The sequence below is a fragment of the Caretta caretta genome, chromosome 3 (assembly GCF_965140235.1).
Source record: "Caretta caretta isolate rCarCar2 chromosome 3, rCarCar1.hap1, whole genome shotgun sequence".
NCBI classification, from domain to species: Eukaryota; Metazoa; Chordata; order Testudines; family Cheloniidae; genus Caretta; species Caretta caretta.
This window is the reverse complement of record NC_134208.1, coordinates 76,285,661-76,307,961: the sequence shown is the minus strand read 5'-3', so window position 1 is coordinate 76,307,961 and position 22,301 is coordinate 76,285,661. Positions and strand designations below refer to the sequence as shown.

Below are 22,301 nucleotides of genomic sequence, written 5' to 3'. Positions count from 1 at the left end.
TCAAGGTGCTGCACACTCATAGCTCTCATTGATAGCAGTGCTCAGCCCCTTGCAGGTCCAAGTTCTAAGACTGTAGGAACTCCCACAAACAGTGCAATAGTAATGGGTGTGGAACAGTGAACCCAGTCCAAAGAGGTGGCAAAATCAGGACTTAGACCTGGAGTAGATGAGTCCTGATATTTCTAAAGTAAAACAAAAATAAAAAAGTACAAGAAAACCCAACTCACGCTCTGCATCCTCCTTTGTTTTATTCTGCTTCTTTTTACCATACAAACACTTTTTATCCTCATTTGCAAATCACCTTTAATGCTGAAACACTTTTCTTAACATACTACATCCTTAAGTAAATCCCCCAGTGCCAAAGCAACATAACACAAAGACTGTTGTCCCAATTCAGAGAAGAGACCTTTTTGGGTTTTTTTGAAGGTCTGAAAATACTTTATATGATGCACATAATATACATAATATATAAAAGAAGAAAATTCAGTTTATTTCACTTTTATTTTAACTTAATTTTTTTCTTAATATGAATTTGTACTTAGTAACTTTTGCCTTTAAAGATCTGAATTTAGAATTTCATATATATTTTAGCACCTGGCTAAATACAGTTTAATTGACATTGGCTAAATGTGTTCCCATTAAGCCAAATATATGATGATTTTGCCCAGACTAAGTAGCAGTCATTACAGTTCAATATTGTTAGACTAAATCAGTTCCATAGGCAATCTCCTGATTAAGCTCATTCTGTTCAAATGGATTGCACTGTGTGATGCATATTATTATTGATCATGGGACTAAAGCCAAGGAACTGGAAGCAAGATGGGGATAACTCTGCTAGGATACCTGTCTTTAAAAAGAAAATCTCTGTTTGTAAGCAGTTTATGCTCACAGAGGCGGATGATTAGTTTACAATGTGTTTTATGACTTTTTGAAATATCTCCCCCACATACAAATCTAACAGAATGGATGTATTGGGTCACAAGATAATTAATTTTAAACTAAAGTATTGTATAACAGAATTAGGAACATATATTTAACTATTCTATTTACATTTATTTTGCATTCAGGGAAATGCATTATTTCTCATTTGGTGAGCTGGGAATTGGAACTTTTATTATTTGTATTGCAGTTGTGTTTAGTAGTCCCAGTCAGTTTAAAAAAACAAAAAAACCTTTTGGCCCAGCTACAATGGCTACTTGATGCCCACTGCAATTTTTTTTATGTAAGATACATTTTTGTGAAGTGTTTTAAGTCCCATGTAAATGTATTACCGTATTCTGTTCAAAATCTCTATTTACACCATCACTAATTTTTATACTGTTTCCTGTAGTTTGAAAGTCAGTATGAATAGTTTTACATACAGCTTCTCTTTATCATAACTCCTTCATAATTTTGCTTCTTGGGAGTTGGTCTGGTTTGATAGAAGGAATATATTTTTTTCTTTTAATCCTTGAAACTGTGCATCTCTACTGGTATGTGCTTGTAGTAGCATACAGCTTCTTTGATAGAAGAGTGTAACTTTTTTTTTTATAGAGCCTTTGTTGTGTCTGTATTGGCTTGAAAAGTCACATTCCATTCCTAAAAGAGGAATGATGAAATATTTGAATATGCACCACACTGAATCAAAAAGAGTCTATAAACATGTTTTTGTACACAAGCACTGTCCATTTTTTTTAAAGTTTAGGCTCTAGCATGCTTTTAGCCTTGGGTTATTTTTCAGTACAGCCCTGAAATTTAAGTGTGTAGAACGGTTAACAATCAGCAATTGCAGTTATTACCACTGTCACTTATTAAGTTGGCTGGAGGCTGGCTGACCAGCTCTACGCATGCCAACCAAACATATTCAGCCTTACCAGACCAAGGCTCAACTGCCATGTACCACTGAATTTAGGGCTTTCCAGTATGGAATCAATAGATGCTGTACCTTTTGAATTAGAGATCCCGTAGATGTATAAATGTGCTTACAAGTCACTATACAAAATGAACTAGTTAAGCAATAATGTCTGTATTGGGACCAGTTTACAGCTGTCTGTTTAGACTTTTTCCAGACAAAAATACCTATTCTTCTTAGAAAACGTCATTTGGGAAAATCTGTTAAAGATGGGGGGGGGAAAGGTAATATTTAAAATCTCTTTGGAGGAAAGAAGGTTCCTAGGAATCACTAATAAAATGTATACATCTTTTATTTATTTAGTTGTATGTTTTTATCTTTATAAGTTTTTTTTATCTTGCTAACGTGACAGATCTATAACTCTGGTTTACTGTGTTTTGTAATTACATGAGCATTCAGGTCTAGTAACAAAAATGGTCATCCTTGTTTTTTTCTCTTGAATTATTTACATGTGAGACTTAGCAAATGGAACCTTGCTACTTGTGTGAAGCTGCCATTTAACCATGAAGTGAAATGTTTTTATTGAGTTTGCCCTGCAGATATGGTCTGCTGTGGCAGTGCTGTCCATATTTGGTGGCTGTGCAAGGAGAGCCAGGTGGTGCTGCAAAGCATAGCACAGTGAAGCGTAGACAGATCTAGGTTTGACATTTGTCATCCTGTATTGCTGAAGGGAAGAGAAAAATCTGCTTTTCCATATGCTTATGCTTTAATTTTTGCCCGCAGTTTTGTCCAGATGGCCTTGTGAACATTGTTTACTTTAAGACGCTGTCCCAGATGTTTTTGAATGCCGATGGATAAATGCAACAACTGTGGTATACCAATACACAAATTATTTACACAATCTTGGCTTTTTTTGTTTAACCATCAATTTTCTCCACATACAGAACTGCTTTAGTGTGTGTGATGGGGGGAGGGGAGTGATTTTTATTTATTTTCCAATGCTGAACAGTACCTTCAGGTGGCAGAAATTTGGAGATTTTTCTCTTCTCCCCCTTCTCCCCTGAAAAGCTCACACTTTTCTTGCCTTAGGAGTTTTATGTGATGGTGCTGTTGCAAGACACTGTAGCATACAGCTTGTGAGCATGTCAATGAAAGGGTATTACTGCATGTATCCTAGTTTGTGGGAGCCTGTTTAAATTGTGAAGGGTTCCCAAGCTGTTTGTCATTTGCTATGTTCAAAAGTATTCTGTCTACGTTTTCAAAGAGAATTTACTCTCTTGCTGTGTCCCTGTATTGTCTTCAGTTTCCACACCAGTGGAATAGAGAATATTTTAAGCTGCATAGACTGTATCATTGAGAGCATTTAAAAAAAAAAAAAAAGAAAAAAGTTAAATGGCAAGCGCCTCTAACTGCATTTTGACGAACTCATACATAACTTGAAAAATAATTATGCCTTGGTATCCTTAAAGGGTGCATGCAAATTGCATCAAAGGTTTGTTGTCAGCCACAATGGATATTTTTAAATCACATTTACTTTTTTTCTGAATTTAATTATATTTTTCCATATTCTAAGCAAGTAATTACCTAGGAGTCTACATAAAATAACCTTTTGGTATGAGCATTTCATTAACGTAAATAGGCCTGTTAGTTATTTCTCAAGAACACTTTAATGAGACTTCACTGTGTAACTCATTAGAACAAATGTATGAATTCATATGTCACGATGTAGATTGCAGCATTACAGTGCTTGGCATCCATTAAGTCCATAACTCGTTTACATTGACATGCATTGTTAATCAATACTTAAAACACTGTAGATGTCAGTAATGTTCATATTTAGTAGAGGAATCATGGCAATATGCAAGTTGCTAGTAGAATTCTAGGCTAAATAGTGTATCTCAAGTCTTTATATTACCTCTAGGCTACAAGTTAATGACTGCATAACTTCACTGCCCCTTGTCTATTTAAGTAATAAGGCAAATAGGAAAATACAAGGAAACTACTGGTAGCATGTTCTATTATGGTTTATTAAATCTGTTTTTTGTTAAATTTTAAACAAATAACAGTATCTTACGCAGCCAAGTGTAGCTTAACAGATCCTGTGCCAGTGACAAGGGGCAGGAGAAGTAAATGTGTCACCTGGGAAAACAGATGACAGTTCGTATCCAGCTGTTGAATGGATTATACAAGCCAAATTGAACAAAGAACAGTAATTGAGAGAGATTCACTGTACTCAGGTGGGAGCTTTTGCACACCTCCCTTCAATAGCACCTAAAAGCAAAGTAATAACTACTGCCTGGTCTTTCTAGTATGTGTATGATATACATAAATCTGTTCTTAGTGACTAAAAGGGCATGCTGCAAGACTCCTCTTTTTGTGTGGATGGTAGAAGAGGGTGGAGCCTGATGGGGATGTGTGAGGTGTTTTTGTTTTTGTTTTCTTTGTCTTTTTATGGTGGATAGAAGTTTGGTGGGAAAAGTGTCACCCATTGGGTTATGTTGATGGTAGAGTTTGTCTGGGAGATTTACTGCTGATTTTATTTTTGTTGTATTGTTATTTTAAAAAAAGTCAAAAGTACCCACAGTAGCAAAGATTTTATATATTGCAATAAATAAATAAATCAGTGGAAAGAGTGAACTGAGAAAAACAGGGGAAAAGTGAGATCCCGTTTCTGCAAACACTTAAATGCACATGCTAGCTTTAATTAAGCACTAAAGGCAATGGAACTTCTGCTTCTGCTTTAAGTGAACCATGTGTTTAAAGGTTTCAGGATTAGGGCCTGTATCAGTACTTTTTTTGTGGGTGTAGGGCCCCATTGTGGTAGGCATGGTGCATTCCTATAGTAAAAAGACACATCCTGCCCTAAAGAGCTCATGATCGGTATAGTGTTAGGCTATTATTTTTGGTAAGTAGACATCTCAGCAATTGAATATAATATTCCATAACAGACATATTTAACAATCTTGTATTGGGTACTGGAACTAGTTTTTACAGAAAAGCTAGCTTGTTTGCAACCTTTTCTTGTTTTTTCTCTAATAACTTTAAATCCAACTGTTCAATCAAGCAAAGTGGTATCACTTTTAGGTAAAGGGAATCAGTATTTCATACAAAATATCTGAATAATAAATATCTTATCTTTTGGTCACTTAATGTTAATCTATAGTTTTATTTATAGGTTCATCATCAAAAATTATACAACTTCACGAAGAAAATAGTGAAGGAAGTGAAATATTGAAAGGAAAAAGTTCTGCAAATGGTGCGTCAGTTCCAGTTAAGGGAATAAATAATTTAGGAAATACATGTTTTTTTAATGCTGTCATGCAGGTAAGATGCAAAAATGACATCAGATTTCCTTGTTGTTAGCATTTTAGAAATATTTCATTTAATCATTACAAATGTGAATTTTATAAAGGATTTTTGTATGTTATCACTTTAATTATTGCTTTTTCGATATTTCATTTCAGTAGCTTTTTTCTCCTTCTTCCTCACCTCCCCTTCCCCCCCCAAAGTATTTTCTTCAGTAACAAACCCTATGTCAGCAATGCTTTACAAATGAATGAAACAGAAGAAAATGTCAGGTGCTACACATAATGTTTGTGTGGGGGTTGTAGCAATTCAGTTGCAATTCAGTGTGTGATCTTTGCAGTTCCGTATTAGGTAGCCATGAGTAATGCACTGAACTTGTCCTACCTGAGGGAATGAAAAGGGTGTTTTACTCATGAGTGAGGATATTGAGCACCTAGGCATTGTCTACAGATAAGAATTGTATTGCTTTAACTGTAACCTCTCCCCTCTCAGCACGAATACGCGTAAACCGGTATAAAAGTACTTACAGTAGTTGCTATAGTTTCTTCCTGAATGGAAAGGAGTACTTGTGGCACCTTAGAGACTAACCAATTTATTTGAGCATGAGCTTTCGTGAGCTACAGCTCAAGCTCACGAAAGCTCATGCTCAAATAAATTGGTTAGTCTCTAAGGTGCCACAAGTACTCCTTTTCTTTTTGCGAATACAGACTAACACGGCTGTTCCTCTAATTCCTGAATGGAAAGAGCTATACTGCATAAGCTATACTGGCATAAGCGCTTTTATACCAATTTAATTGCATCCATGCTAGGGTTGTACTGGAATAACTAAGGGTTTGGCTACACTACAGAGACTACGCTGGCATCGCTATCATGACATAGCTATGCTGGCATAACCTATAATGTAGATGCTGCCTATATCAGTGGAGGGGCTTTTGTGTCGGTGTGGGAACTCTACCTCCCTGAACGATGGTAGCTATGTTGACAGACACGTTCTTCTGTCGACACAGCTGTGTCTCCATTGGGGGTTAAGTCAGCATAGCTATGTTGATCAAGGGTGTCTCTCCCCCCCCCCCCCCAAACCGTCACTGATATAGCTATGTTTACCTAACGTTTATGTGTAGACCAGGCCTAATTCATTTTGAAAAACAGTACACCTCTATTGGAAATAGTTATACCAGTACAAAATCTATGTGTAGAATAGTCACATTAACCCAACACTGTTTCTCTGACTATATTTCTAATAAAGGTCAGGTATGTTGAATTATTAATTACTTTTTCACATTTTTTTTATATATAATATATATTCAGGGATGTGACCATGCTGTGTGTTTCATAAAAGCTGTTACCCCTAAGTCTCAGTGCCTTCTGAAGCATATGTCAACACTACAGAGACTATACTGGCATAGCTATGGTGCTACACCTACAGAAGGGGGTTTTCCCGTCAATATAGGAACACCTCCTCTGAATAACAGTAGCTACATCAACAGACGCATTCTTCCATCAGCGTAGCTGTGTCTACACTGGGGGTTAGGTTGGCATAGCTATGTTGGTCAGCGGTATGGATTTTACACTGCCCGACTGATTTTTCTATGTTAACCTAACTTTTAAGTGTAGTCCAGCATTAGACAAACAGGAAAACTCAAAGTTAAAAATAATAAATCATTTGTTCTACAATTAAAATAATAAACAAACCAGACACAGAGACAGTGTTATTGCTGTTCCAACTACTTCTGTTACTTTTATTTGGAGACCTACCAACAATGACTACATCTTTTATAACAGTGAGACCTATTTCCTATAGGAGATACTTTTTTCCTGGGGCCTGGTTCAACACCCACTGAAGTCTTTCCATTAAATATACTTTTGTACATTGTGCTAACACTTAAGATTTGTGACTGAAGAAGTTATGTTCTAGTTAAGAGATCAGTGTGTCTAACTTTTTTTTTTTTGTCTCTTTAAGAATCTGGCACAGACTCACATGTTAAATGAACTAATGTATGAGATGAAGGAAAAGGGAATAAAGTTAAAAATCAGTCAAGCTGAAGATGCGCAATTGGTAGGTGTGTAGTAAGAGGTCTGGTTTATGTGAAATGTGCAATGGGAGAAACCCAGGTCAGAAGAATGTGTCTCTAAATGATAAAGTAGGCTGAGAGTAGTTAATGATGATCACACCCTTGGCCTGCAATTTCTTTTGTCTTTTAGTTCTCAGTTAGTCTATAATACATGTGACTTCACTTATTTTTAGAGTTAATGTTGTAAAATCAACATTGAAAGAGGAAGGATGCTCACACTCTGCTGAACTAAAGCAGGAGCATAACTGAATGCAAATAATGCCTGACCTGAAGAAGGAGTGAAAGAAAGAAGTGTGACGTAGTAGATTTTTTTTCAGTTCCCATTAAATCTGGTTTTTAACATGCACAGTACAAGAAACAGTATGTTTGTGCTTCATTAAATGTGTAAAAAAAATTCATTCTGATCTACCCCCAGCCCTTTGTGTAAAATTTGCAAAATTTACAAAACACTGAATAGCCAGAGCACTAAACCAGTATAAGGGGCCCCACTACTCAGGGCATCCCCCACGTCAAAAATCAAACTCCTGTTCCTCAAGCTGCTGAGATTTTTATTGGGCTGCTGTTCCTGGACCTTTTTTAGGGTCTCCCATCTTTCATAGGCTCTGGTTAGTGGATATCTAATAAATTTGACACCCCTTTCTCTCCATCCATCTGCTGCATGCACTATCTGGCTATGGCACAGAGAAGAAACATTCTCTTGTTCCCTATACCACCCCAGCAGCCTCCTAGTTGGTGGGAGAAGGGTGAGGTTGGTGTTGGGACTCTGTTCTACCATACACATCGCTTCTCTGCTACTCCATTGCCTGCCTCTGCTGCTCCTCATTGCTTTTTGAAACACAGTGTGACATTTAACGGGATTCTTGTCACTTTCACTGCTGCTATCAGGATTCTGAACAGCAGCAGTGAATATCGATAGCTTACCTCTGAGCACCAACAGCGTCTCTAAAGTTTTCTGCCTGCAGCATTGTACTGGTTTAAACTTAGTTCATGCTTCACATGATACCTATGCAACCATAAGGGTTAGAAATGTAATTTATTTTTAATGAAAGATTGTATTCTCAAGATTGCACGATCTGAGGAGTAGGGACTGTCCTCTGCTCTGTTTATGCGGTATCTGGAGCCTTTGAGCACTACAGTAACAATAATAATATAGAAGCTGATGGCTTCCTACTTGCGTTTTCAAGCTCCCATTCTTCTTGTTTATTATTGTTATAAAAATAAGAATACCATATGCATTTATGCATCATAAAGCTTATCTTTTAGAGAGACATCCTCTCTAGTAATTCAACGAGAGGTTTCAGTCTGTATGTTGCAGATTGTAATGGTCCCTTTTAGCCTTAACATCTATGAACTCCAAGGGCTAAGGAAACAGAATGCTGGCGAGCACTGTTTTGAAACAGGCTGCAGAGGAAGCTATGTATCTCTCTTACCCACTAAGTTAAGGTGCAGATGGTGGTAGTTTGGGAATAAGAGTAAAACAGATTTAAGAGCACAAGTGTGTGATGTAAACTTTCACTTGAGTTATATATACCAAGTACTGTAGTTCATGCAAGAAATAGGCCTTTTATCATATATGCTTGACATCAATGTAGTCATTGCATTGATTGCTTGTGGAAAATAAGAAGAGGAAAACCCTGCACATGGTATATTATCGATCTTGAGAAGACTTATGATCACATTCTGAGAGAATTCATCAGGTAGTATATGAGAATGAAACAGCTATCTGAAGACTATATCAGACTCATTCAGGATATGTATGAGAGTACTGTTAGGCCATGTAGAGAAACTGAATAGTTTCTAGTAAAAGTCAGAATCATGAAACTTTGGCACTAAGCCCCTTGTTCACATTGGTGCTCAGTGCACTTACAGAAAGTATCAAGAGAGTGGCACCTTGGTGAATGCTTTTTACGGATGATGTAGTGCTCATGGGGAAAAGCAAAGAGGAAGATTTAGAATGATGGAGGTGCATACTTGAAGAAATGGGGTGAAAATCAGCAGAAACAAAATCATAGAACTGGAAGGGACCTCGAGAGGTCATCTAGTCTAGTCTCCCGCAATCATGAGAACTAAGTATTATCTAGAGCATCCCTGATAGGTGTTTGTGTAACCGGCTCTTAAAAATATCCAGTGATGGAGATTCCACTACCTCCCTAGGCAGTTTATTCCAGTGCTTAAACACCCTGACAGGTAAGAAGTTTTTCCTAAAGTCCAGCCTAAACCTCCCTTGCTGCAATTTATGCCCATTGCTTCTTGTCCTATCCTTAGAGGTTAAGAACAACAGTTTTTCTCCCTTCTCCTTGTAACAGCCTTTTACGTACTTGAAAACTATTATCATATCCCCTCTCAGTCTTCTCTTTTCCAGACTAAACAAACCTTATTTTTTCAATCTTCCTTCATGGGTCATGTTTTCTAGACTTTTAATCATTTTTGTTGCTCTTCTCTGGACTTTCTATGATTTGTTCACATCTTTCCTGAAATGTCGTGCCCAGAACTGGACACAATACTCCAGTTGAGACCTAATCACTGTGGAGTAGAGCGGAAGAATTACTTGTGTCTTCCTTACAACACTTCTGCTAATACATCCCAGAATGATTGATATATATATATTTTTGGCAACCGTGTTACACTGTTGACTCTCATTTAGCTTGTTGTCCACTATGACCCCCAGATTTCTTTCCACAGTACTGCTTCCTAGGTAGTCATTTCCCATTTTGTGTGTGTGCAACTGATTGGTTCTTCCTAAGTGGAGTGCTTTGCATTTGTCCGTATTGAATTTCATCCTATTTACTACAGATCATTTCTCCAGTTTGTCCAGATCATTTTGAGTTATAATCCTGTCCTCCAAAGCACTTGCAACCACTCCCAGCTTGGTATTGTCTGCAGATTTTATAAGTGTACTTTCTGTGCCATTATCTAAATCATTGATGAAGATATTGAACAGAACCGGACCCCAAACTGATCCCTGCGGTATCCCACTTGTTATGCCCTTCCAGCATGACTGTGAACCACTGATAACTACTCTCTGGGAACAGTTTTCCAACCAGTTATGCACCCACCTTATAGTAGCTCCATCTAGGTTGCATTTCACTGTTGGTTTTTTTTTTAGTGAGACGGTCATGTGAGACAGTATCCAAAGCTTTGCTAAAGTCAAGAGATACCACATTTACCACTTCCCTCCATCTGTAAGGCTTGTTACCCTGTAAAACAAGGATATCAGTTAGATTTGACATGATTTGTTCTTGAGAAATCCATGCTGACTTACTTGTCACCTTATTATCTTCTAGATGTTTGCAAATTGATTGCTTAATTAATTGCTCCATTTTCTTTCTGGGTACAAAAGTTAAGATGGCTGGTCTGTAATTCCCAGGATTGTCCTTATTTCCCTTTTTGTAGCCTGGCACTACATTTGCCCTTTTCCAGTCTTCTGGAATCTCTCCCGTCTTCCATGACTTTTCAAAGATAATTGCTAATGGCTCGGATATCTCCTCAGTCAACTCCTTGAGTATTCTAGGATGCATTTCATTAGGCACTGGTGACTTGAAGACATCTAACTTGTCTAAGTAATTTTTAACTTGTTCTTTCCCTATTTTAGCCGTTGATCCTACCTCATTTTCACTGGCATTCACTATGTTAGACGTCCAATCACCACCAAACTTCTTGGTGGAAACTGAAACAAAGAAGTCATTAAGCACCTCTGCCATTTCCACATTTTCTGTTACTGTTCTGCCCCCCCCTCCCCATTAAGTAACTGCCTATCCTGTCCTTGGTCTTCCCTTGCTTCTAATGTAATTGTAGAATGTTTTCTTGTTACCATTTATTTCTCTAGCTAGTTTGATCTGATTTTGTGCATTGGTCTTTCTAATTTTGTTCCTACGTACTTGTGTTATTTGTTTATGTTTATTCTCTGTAATTTGACCTAGCCCTGGTCTACACTAGGACTTTAGATCGAATTTAGCAGCGTTAAATCGATTTAAACCTGCACCCGTCCACACAATGAAGCCCTTTATTTCGACTTAAAGGGCTCTTAAAATCGATTTCCTTACTCCACCCCTGACAAGTGGATTAGCGCTTAAATCGACGTTGCCGGCTCGAATTTGGGGTACTGTGGACACAATTCGATGGTATTGGCCTCCGGGAGCTATCCCAGAGTGCTCCATTCTGACCGCTCTGGACAGCGCTCTCAACTCAGATGCACTGGCCAGGTAGACAGGAAAAGAACCGCGAACTTTTGAATCTCATTTCCTGTTTGGCCAGCGTGGCAAGCTGCAGGTGACCATGCAGAGCTCATCAGCAGAGGTGACCATGATGGAGTCCCAGAATCGCAAAAGAGCTCCAGCATGGACTGAACGGGAGGTACGGGATCTGATCGCTGTTTGGGGAGAGGAATCTGTGCTATCAGAACTCCGTTCCAGTTTTCGAAATGCCAAAACCTTTCTGAAAATCTCCCAGGGCATGAAGGACAGAGGCCATAACAGGGACCCGAAGCAGTGCCGCGTGAAACTGAAGGAGCTGAGGCAAGCCTACCAGAAAACCAGAGAGGCGAACGGCCGCTCTGGGTCAGAGCCCCAAACATGCCGCTTCTATGATGAGCTGCATGCCATTTTAGGGGGTTCAGCCACCACTACCCCAGCCGTGTTGTTTGACTCCTTCAATGGAGATGGAGGCAATACAGAAGTAGGTTTTGGGGACGAAGAAGATGATGAGGAGGAGGTTGTAGATAGCTCACAGCAAGCAAGCGGAGAAACCGGTTTTCCCGACAGCCAGGAACTGTTTCTCACCCTAGACCTGGAGCCAGTACCCCCCGAACCCACCCAAGGCTGCCTCCTGGACTCAGCAGGCGGAGAAGGGACCTCTGGTGAGTGTACCTTTTAAAATGCTATACATGGTTTAAAAGCAAGCATGTGAAAGGATTACTTTGCCCTGGCATTTGCGGTTCTGCCTTTGCAAAAGGTTTCTGGGGAGGGCAGCCTTATTTCGTCCTTCATGGTAGGACACTTTACCACTCCAGGCCAGCAACACGTACTGGGGAATCACTGTAGAACAAAGCATTGCAGTGTATGTTTGCTGGCATTCAACCAAAATCCGTTCACGCGGTGGGAGGAGGCAAAATGCGACCTTGTAACGAAAGCACATGTGCTATGTATGTAATGTTAACTTTCAAGGTTTACCCTGAAAGAGTGTAGCCACTGTTTTATAAAATGTGTCTTTTTAAATACCGCTGTCCCTTTTTTTTTCTCCACCAGCTGCATGTGTTTCAATGATCACAGGATCTTCTCCTTCCCAGAGGCTAGTGAAGCTTAGAAAGAAAAAAAAACGCACTCGCGATGAAATGTTCTCCGAGCTCATGCTGTCCTCCCACACTGACAGAGCACAGACGAATGCGTGGAGGCAAATAATGTCAGAGTGCAGGAAAGCACAAAATGACCGGGAGGAGAGGTGGAGGGCTGAAGAGAGTAAGTGGCGGGCTGAAGAGAGTAAGTGGCGGGCTGAAGACAGGGCTGAAGCTCAAAGGTGGCGGCAGCGTGATGAGAGGAGGCAGGATTCAATGCTGAGGCTGCTGCAGGACCAAACCAGTATGCTCCAGTGTATGGTTGAGCTGCAGCAAAGGCAGCTGGAGCACAGACTGCCACTGCAGCCCCTCTGTAACCAACCGCCCTCCTCCCCAAGTTCCATAGCCTCCACACCCAGACGCCCAAGAACACGGTGGGGAGGCCTCCGGCCAACCAGCCACTCCCCCACAGAGGATTGCCCAAAAAAAAGAAGGCTGTCATTCAATAAATTTTAAAGTTGTAAACTTTTAAAGTGCTGTGCTTAAAGTGCTGTGTGGCATTTTCCTTCCCTCCTCCACCACCCCTCCTGGGATACCTTGGTAGTCATCCCCCTATTTGTGTGATGAATGAATAACGAATGCATGACTGTGAAGCAGCAATGACTTTATTGGCTCTGCAAGCAATCATTAAAGGGAGGAGGGGAGGGTGGTTAGCTTACAGGGAAGTAGAGTGAACCAAGGGGCGGGGGGGTTCATCAAGGAGAAACAAACAGAACTTTTACACCGTAGCCTGGCCAGTCATGAAACTGTTTTTCAAAGCTTCTCTGATGCGTACCGCGCCCTCCTGTGCTCTTCTAACCGCCCTGGTGTCTGGCTGCGCGTAACCAGCAGCCAGGCGATTTGCCTCAACCTCCCACCCCGCCATAAACGTCTCCCCCTTACTCTCACAGATATTGTGGAGCACACAGCAAGCAGTAATAACAGTGGGAATATTGGTTTCGCTGAGGTCTAAGCGAGTCAATAAACTGCGCCAGCGCGCCTTTAAACGTCCAAATGCACATTCTACCACCATTCTGCACTTGCTCAGCCTGTAGTTGAACAGCTCCTGACCACTGTCCAGGCTGCCTGTGTACGGCTTCATGAGCCATGGCATTAAGGGGTAGGCTGGGTCCCCAAGGATACATATAGGCATTTCAACATCCCCAACAGTTATTTTCTGGTCTGGGAATAAAGTCCCTTCCTGCAGCTTTTGAAACAGACCAGAGTTCCTGAAGATGCGAGCATCATGCACCTTTCCCGGCCATCCCACGTTGATGTTGGTGAAACGTCCCTTGTGATCCACCAGAGCTTGCAGCACTATCGAAAAGTACCCCTTGCGGTTTATGTACTCGGCGGCTTGGTGCTCCGGTGCCAAGATAGGGATATGGGTTCCATCTATAGCCCCACCACAGTTAGGGAATCCCATTGCAGCAAAGCCATCCACTATGACCTGCACATTTCCCAGGGTCACTACCCTTGATATCAGCAGATCTTTGATTGCGTGGGCTACTTGCATCACAGCAGCCCCCACAGTAGATTTGCCCACTCCAAATTGATTCCCAACTGACCGGTAGCTGTCTGGCGTTGCAAGCTTCCACAGGGCTATCGCCACTCGCTTCTCAACTGTGAGGGCTGCTCTCATCTTGGTATTCATGCGCTTCAGGACAGGGGAAAGCAAGTCACAAAGTTCCATGAAAGTGCCCTTACGCATGCGAAAGTTTCGTAGCCACTGGGAATCGTCCCAGACCTGCAACACTATGCGGTCCCACCAGTCTGTGCTTGTTTCCCGAGCCCAGAATCGGCGTTCCACAGCATGAACCTGCCCCATTAGCACCATGATGCATGCATTGTCAGGGCCCATGCTTTCAGAGAAATCTGTGTCCATGTCCTGATCACTCACGGGACCGCGCTGACGTCGCCTCCTCGCCCGGTATCGCGTTGCCATGTTCTGGTGCTGCATATACTGCTGAATAATGCGTGTGGTGGTTAATGTGCTCCTAATTGCCAAAGTGAGCTGAGCGGGCTCCATGCTTGCCTTGGTATGGCGTCCGCACAGAAAAAAGGCGCGGAACGATTGTCTGCCGTTGCTCTGACGGAGGGAGGGGCGACTGACGACACGGCTTACAGGGTTGGCTTCAGGGAGCTAAAATCAACAAAGGGGGTGCCTGTACATCAAGGAGTATTTCAGGCAGGACTGCACGGAGGGTTCCAATAAGAAATGGTGCACCTAAGTTATCGTTGTTATTGGAACAAGGAGGTTAGCCTGGCCTCTGATTGATACATGGCTAGATTTACCTCGCTGCACCTTCTCTGTGAGTGACTGCAGTGTGACCTAGAGGAATGAGTCCCCTAGACAGGGGAGGAGGCAAATGAGTACAAAACAAATCTGGTCTATTTCTTGTTTTGACCCACTCCATCTATCTTTTACATCTTTGGCTGGCAGCAGACGGTGCAGAAGGACTGCATGCCATCCACATCTCATGGCTGCTTGGCAGAAGATGGTACAGTACGCCTGCTAGCCATCCCCATCTCTTGCCTGCCTGGCAGAAGATGGTGCAATACGACTGCTAGCAATCCTCATCTCTTGCCTGCCTGGCAGAAGATGGTACAGTACGACTGCTAGCAATCCGTATCGCCTGCCTGCTCACCATAAGACGGTTCAATAGGACTGACTGCAGGACTAAAGAGAATGACCTGGTCAAGTCACTCCAAATTTAGTCCCTGCGCCCATGTCTGCCCAGGCGCTCCCAGCTGACGCGGCCAGGAGCACCTCGGACACGATGAGGACGACTACCAATCGTATTGCACCGTCTGCTGCCAGAAGGCAAGGGGTTGCTGCTACTGTGCAGCAAAGCCGTACCGCGTCTGCCAGCACCCAGGAGACATAGGGTGACGGTTACCTGAGCGGGCTCCATGCTTGCTGTGGTATGGCGTCTGCACAGGTAACTCAGGAAAAAAGGCGCGAAATGATTGTCTGCCCTTGCTTTCACGGAGGGAGGGAGGGAACGGGGGCCTGACGACACGTACCCAGAACCACCCGCGACAATGTTTTAGCCCCATCAGAGCGCTCCATTGTGACTGCTCTGGACAGCACTCTCAGATGCCCGATTGTTTGCCATTGCTCTGACGCTGGGAGGGGCGCTTACAGGGTTGGCTTCAGGGAGCTAAAATCAACAAAGGGGGTGGCTTTACATCAAGGAGTATTTCAGGCAGGACTTCACAGAGGGTTCCAATAAGAAATGGTGCACCTAAGTTATTGTCCTTATTGGAGCAAGAAGGTTAGCCTGGCCTCTGATTGATACATGGCTAGATTTACCTCGCTGCATCTTGACTGCAGTGTGATCTAGAAGAATGAGTCCCCTAGACAGGGGAGGGGGGGGAAGCAAATGAGTACAAAACAAATCTGGTCTATTTCTTGTTTTGACCCACTCCATCTATCTTTTACATCTTTGGCTGGCAGCAGACGGACTGCATGCCATCCACATCTCATGACTGCTCGGCAGAAGATGGTACAGCACGACTGCTAGCAGTCCGTATCGCCTGCCCGCTCACCATAAGACGGTTCAATAGGACTGACTGCAGGACTAAAGAGAATGACCTGGTCAAGTCACTCCAAATTTAGTCCCTGTGCCCATGTCTGCCCAGGCGCTCCTGATCGACCTCACAGAGGCGACCAGGAGCACCTCAGACATGACGATGACGGCTACCAGTCGTACTGTACCGTCTGCTGCCACAAGGCAAGGGGTTGCTGCTACTGTGTAGCAATGCCGTACCGCGTCTGCCAGCACCCAGGAGACATAGGGTGACGGTTACCTGAGCGGGCTCCATGCTTGCCATGGTATGGCGTCTGCACAGGTAACTCAGGAAAAAAGGCGCGAAATGATTGTCTGCCCTTGCTTTCACGGGGGGAGGGAGGGAACGGGAGGCTGACGATATGTACCCAGAACCACCCGCGACAATGTTTTAGCCCCATCAGGCATTGGGATCTCAACCCAGAATTCCAATGGGCAGCGGAGACTGCGGGAACTGTGGGATAGCTACCCACAGTGCAACGCTCCGGAAGTCGACGCTTGCCTCGGTACTGTGGAAGCGCTCCGCCGAGTTAATGCACTTAATGCACTTAGAGCATTTACTGTGGGGACACACACACTCGAATTTATAAAACCGATTTCTAAAAAACCGACTTCTATAAATTCGACCTTATTCCGTAGTGTAGACATACCCCTAGTTTCCACTTTTTGTAGGACTCTCTCTCTTTCGATTTTTAGATCATTGAAGATGTATTGGCTAAGCCAGGGTGGTCTCTTGCTATACTTCCTATCTTTCCTACACAGTGGGATAGTTCGCTCTTCTGCCCTTAATAAAGTCTCTTTGAAAAACTATCAACTGTTTTCAATTGTTTTTCCCCTTAGACTTGCTTCCCATGGGATCTTACTTACCAACTCCCTGAATTTGCTAAAGTCTGCCTTCTTGAAATCCATTGTCTTTATTTTGCTGTTCTCTCTCCTACCATTCTTTAGAATCATAAACTCTGTCATTTCATGATCACTTTCACCCAAGCTGCCTTCCACTTTCAACTTCTCAACCAATTCATCCCTATTTGTCAAAATCAAATCTAGAACAGCCTCTGACCTAGTAGCTTTCTCCACCTTCTGAAATAAAAAATTGACTCCAATACATTCCAAGAACTTGTTGGATAATCTGTGCCCTGCTGTGTTATGTTTCCAACAGATGTCTAGGTAGCTGAAGTGCCCGCATCACTGCCAAGTCCTGTGCTTTGGATGATTTTGTTAGTTGTTTAAAAAATGCCTAATCGACCTCTTCTTCTTGGTTAGATGTCTGTAGTAGACCCCTACCGTGACATCACCCTTGTTTTTTACCCCTTCTATCCTTACCCAGAGACTCTCAACAAGTCTGTCTCCTATTTCCATCTGAACCTCAGTCCAAGTGTATACATTTTTAATATACAAGGCAACACCACCTCCCTTTTTTCCCTGCCTGTTCTTCCTGAGCAAGACCATAAGAGTATATGGTCTATAGATTCTGTGATACCTTGCAAAAGATAACAAGACTGTAAGTCTGAAGGCCAGCCACTACCAAAGGTACAGAATTTAAGGACCTATATGCAATAATATAAGATAATGGTGAACTCAACAACATAAGAATGGCCATACTGGGTCAGACCAATGCTCCATCTAGCCCAGTATCCTGTTTTCTGACAGGGGCCAATGCTAGGTGCTTCAGAGGGAATGAATAGAACAGGGAAATTATTGAGTGATCCATCTCCTGTGATCCACTCCCAGCTTCTGGCGGTCAGAAGCTGGGGACACCCATCTTGGCTAATATTCATTGATGGACCTATCCTCCGTGAACTTATCTACTTCTTTTTTGAACCCAGATGTACTTTTGGCCTTCACAGCATCCCAAGGCTGTGAGTTCCACAGGTTGACTGTGTATTGTGTGAGGAAGTATTTCCTATTGTTTGTTTTAAACCTGCCTATTAATTTCATTGGGTTGATATTTCCATTCTTGTGTTACACGAAGGAGTAAATAACACTTCCTTATACGCTTTCTCCACATCATTCGTGATTTTATAGACCTCTATCATATCCCCCCTTAAATATCTCTCTTCCAAGCTCAAAAGTCTGTCTTTTTAATCTCTCTTCATATGGAAGCTGTTTTATACCTTTAATAATTTTTGTTTCCCGTCTCTGTGTCTTTTTCCATTCTAATATATCTTTTTTTGAGATGGGGCAACCAGAATTGCATGCAGTATTCAAGGTGTGGGTGTACCATGGATTTATATAGTGGCATTATGATCTTTACTGTGTTATTATCTATCCCTTTCCTAATGATTCCTAACATTGTTAGCTTTTTTTGGCTGCCACTGTACATTGAACAGTTGTTTTCAGAGAATTATCCACAGTGACTCCAAGCACTTTTTCTTGAGTGGTAACAGCTAATTTAGAGCTCATCATTTTGTATGTATAGCTGGGATTATGCTTTCCAATGTGCATTACTTTGCATTTATTTATGCATTTATTAACTTATAAGAACAGAAAAGGCATCTAAATGGAGAGAAGTGAGCAGAGTGATCTGTGATAGGAGAATGTCTGTCAAATTGAAAACTAAGATCTACAAGATGGTAATTATGCCTGTACTTTTGTATGGGTCTGACTGCTAGGCCCTGAGGAAGAGACAGGTGCATATCTTGAATATAGCGGAAATGAAAATGTTAAGATGGATTCTTGGAGTTACAAGGATGAACCATGTTTGGAACAAACAAATTAGGGAAAGTGTAAAGATGATACCTATTATAGGAAAGTGGAGGGAATCCAGCCCTAGATGGTTTCGACTTGTGAAAAGACTGAAAGAATGCATAGGAAACCGGGTGTTAAACTTCTAAGTGGAGGGCCAAAGAAGGGTTGGAAGACCCCAACTAGATGGATGGATGTCATACAAAAGTATTTGATTAGCTGAGGCGTTTCTGAGGAACTGTTTCAAGACAGACTGGAATGGAGAAGGAGGTCTCCAAGAGCTGACCTGATAAAGATGGGACTAAGACTAAAAGAAGACTCATATATGCTTGACAGCTAGCTTTGGCAAAAATGGGGAGGGGCCCGTTATAGCCAACTCTGTTGTTCCAGAAGTCTAAAATAAAGGAAATCATTGTTAATTTAATAAGAAAGATCTAGTTAATTGTACTGCTACCAAATAATTCATCCATCTGTTACAGTAGTGTGTTTGGTGGGTGGTCATATAATTTTAGATTACTTCCCTTCCTCCTTAATTGCTATTGCTTTGCAAATAGGAGATAGAAGGTGAAGAAAAATTACAAAATCTGATGTCTAATAAAATACTATAGCATGAGAATGTACAAAACCCAGGGAAGAGAAATAAGAGCTGAGCCATACTGTTTGCTTCCTTTGACTTCATCTTGGTGTGGTTTCTTACTCAAGCTTTGAATTTGGGAAGCTAGTCTTAGATGAAAGAAGTGAGAAATGTGCATAGATGCTGTACTGACAACACCTGGGATTCTAAAGTAGCTGACAAGATTATTCCAGCATCACACACTCACCCTATAAATGCAATTGACATTAAAAAGATAAAAAATAAAATGGGACAGATCTAGACCTTCTGAACATTAATGAGGAATATGTGAAAACCATGCTAATAAATTCATTACTATATCTTCCACTAAGTGATATTAAATTTCACTTCAAGCTTCAGTTAGTGAGCCACTTCTTCCCCCCCCCCGCCAAAAAGAAAAAATTAATACTAGCCAACAATTTATATGTCAGTATGAAAAGCTGCTTGATTCTGAAGCTTTTTCTTTGACTAAGATTCAATCAGGATAAACTAAACTTCTGAAATTAATGTATAAACTACAAAGTATTGAGTTAAACTTTTTAAGCCTTAATGTCAGTTACATTGATCTTTAGTGTAAATGTATTAATTACAGAACAACTCTTGTGCATCAGTTATATCCGCTAATGGCATCCATGTTACTGATACATAATTCAACTTTATTCCAAAGGATCCTTTGGTGGTGAACCTCTCAAGCCCTGGACCATTGACTTCAGCCATGTTCTTGTTCCTTCACAGTATGAGGGAAACTGGCAAAGGCCCTCTTTCTCCCAAAGTTTTGTTCAGCCAGCTCTGTCAAAAGTAAGTGCAGACAATAGTTTTGTTTTTAACAGAAAGTTACAAAAGGTGCAATCTCCAGTTTTTAAAAAACATTAACTTATTGATTAATGCGGTAGTATATTTTCCACTCAGTTTTAAATAAGTCAAGTGATGGGACTGTTGCTACTTGGGAGACACTTGGATGGTGGTATCCCTCATTTAGGTGTATCACTCATATTGAAGCCAATGGGAGTTGCATCTGCCTGTCTGATTTTGCCCCTTACAATTTAATAGATTTCACACTTTGGAGATTTTTCTAATATTCAGCACAATTTTCCTTTGTTTAATTTAATCCCATACATTCTAGTTAAACCTCTTTTGACCACTCTAAACAATTACTTTCCCTCCTTGATGATAAAACACTTAAAATATTTGTGTATAACTTGCACAAATTTAGTTGGCATTTATCCTTATACATTCAGTATTTTGGCTTGAACTCCAATTAACTGCAATGGGCTTTTTAAAGAACAGGTGGTGGGTAGAAGCTAAGGAAAAAGTCATTTAAAAAGATTTACTTTTCAGGCTTCTGGTCTGCTAATATAATAGCAATAAAAAGCATGGATAGTGGCTACTCTAGGTCAAATGTGTATACATGTGTTTGTTTAAGCTTTAAAATGTGAATCCTGTGCGATGATGTTTTGCTTTGGCTTTGATCCAAAACTAAAAGGGCCTAGCAAGCAAGGACTTGAAGCACTATTGAGATGGCATATGGCTCCAGATTGAGAAGAATTTGCAAGCCCTAAAGAAATGCATGTTTCTTAGGGTGGAAAATGTTCACAGTGTTGCTTTATGGGTGTGTTTAATTGTGGCACAGACAAATTTATTTTTTTAAAACACCTGTAGAAGTGCTATAACTGGATCAAATATTTAAAAGTTAAATATTTAAAGGACTACACTGTAAGTAAAATAATCTGTAGGTTATGATAGAGCAGTGTAGTGCAATACAGTTGCAATTCATGTTTTAAAAAAGTATGAAGTATTATAATGTGGTGTTAGTTTTATTTGTTGTGAAAGTATTGTACACCACTCAGTACCTTTGTGTGGGAACACCTATTTTTATAGCAACAAGTTGTAATGAGCCCTCTACAGTTCTTGCTTGCACAGTGCACAAAAAAAGAACTCTGTGAAATCCTCCAGTACACCAAAGCTTTTTATTTTGATCAGAAACCAGCACTGGTATGAAATAGTTATGAGCTAAAAATACCTCTTTTGGGTAGTGACATACAGGTGACCATGGTGAGTGGCTCACTTTGCCCTAAACTTCTAGTATCCTATACAGACACACGTAGCTTTTAAACTGAAGCAGGATTGACCAATTCAGGTAAGCAGCCCTGCATTATTTTCCTGTATTCCCTCTCCCTCCCCCCCGCATTACTTCACTCTCAAAGTTTGTCTGCAAAGGTTTGGGTATGCCTGGTGCACTTTTTATTGTACTAGATTTTCATTTGGTGTTTGTATTGTAGAAGAAAATATCAAATGCACATTTACTGGATTTGAGTAAAAACAACCATCTTGTGTATATAGCATTCTTTACCCTCTAAAAAGCATATGGGATATTTTCCCACTTTATAAAAACAAATGTGATATAATAATATAAAAATACAACACTCTTAAAAGAAATTTCTGAAGACAGATGAGGATTTTTTTTTTTTTTAAAGCAAAGGGATTGGAAGGAAAGTTACTAAATATGGGGCCAACAACTGCTCTGTATATATCTGAGAGGTGAGAGGGGAAACAATAACATGCTTTTATAAAGTGGTGAGGGATGAAATAGAACATTTTGGAGGAAGCAAGTTTCATGCTATGGGGTCTGCCTCAGAAAAAATATGATCACCTGTAAACTTCAGACAAGATGGAGGTATTCTTAAATGACAGCTAGTGTGTGTATGTGCATACAGATAATGGATAATTCAAGGCTTGAAGCTGTGCAACACATCCAATAGTGTTAACATTTTTTTAAAACTAGCAGTACTGAATTTTAGATCAGGCCTGCACTGTACAGGGACTGTGGAAAAATGTTACCTTAATAATCTGATCAGCTTTTTGTTATTCAGAACTATCGCTGCTGACATTAGTAAAATCTTACTCTTATCACTGC

At 40.9% G+C, this 22,301-nt stretch overlaps 1 protein-coding gene across 2 annotated transcripts in view; it reads left to right on the top strand.

Annotated features, from left to right (window-relative positions):
- The window catches only part of USP45 (ubiquitin specific peptidase 45), a 112,404-nt gene that overhangs the window by 32,613 nt on the left and 57,490 nt on the right, over positions 1-22,301 (top strand). For both annotated transcript variants that reach the window (XM_048844936.2, XM_075126597.1), the window contains exons 6-8: positions 5,007-5,155; positions 7,098-7,193; positions 20,055-20,185. In XM_048844936.2, coding sequence (XP_048700893.2) covers positions 5,007-5,155; positions 7,098-7,193; positions 20,055-20,185 — 376 coding nt within the window. The remainder of the gene's footprint in view (positions 1-5,006; positions 5,156-7,097; positions 7,194-20,054; positions 20,186-22,301) is intronic.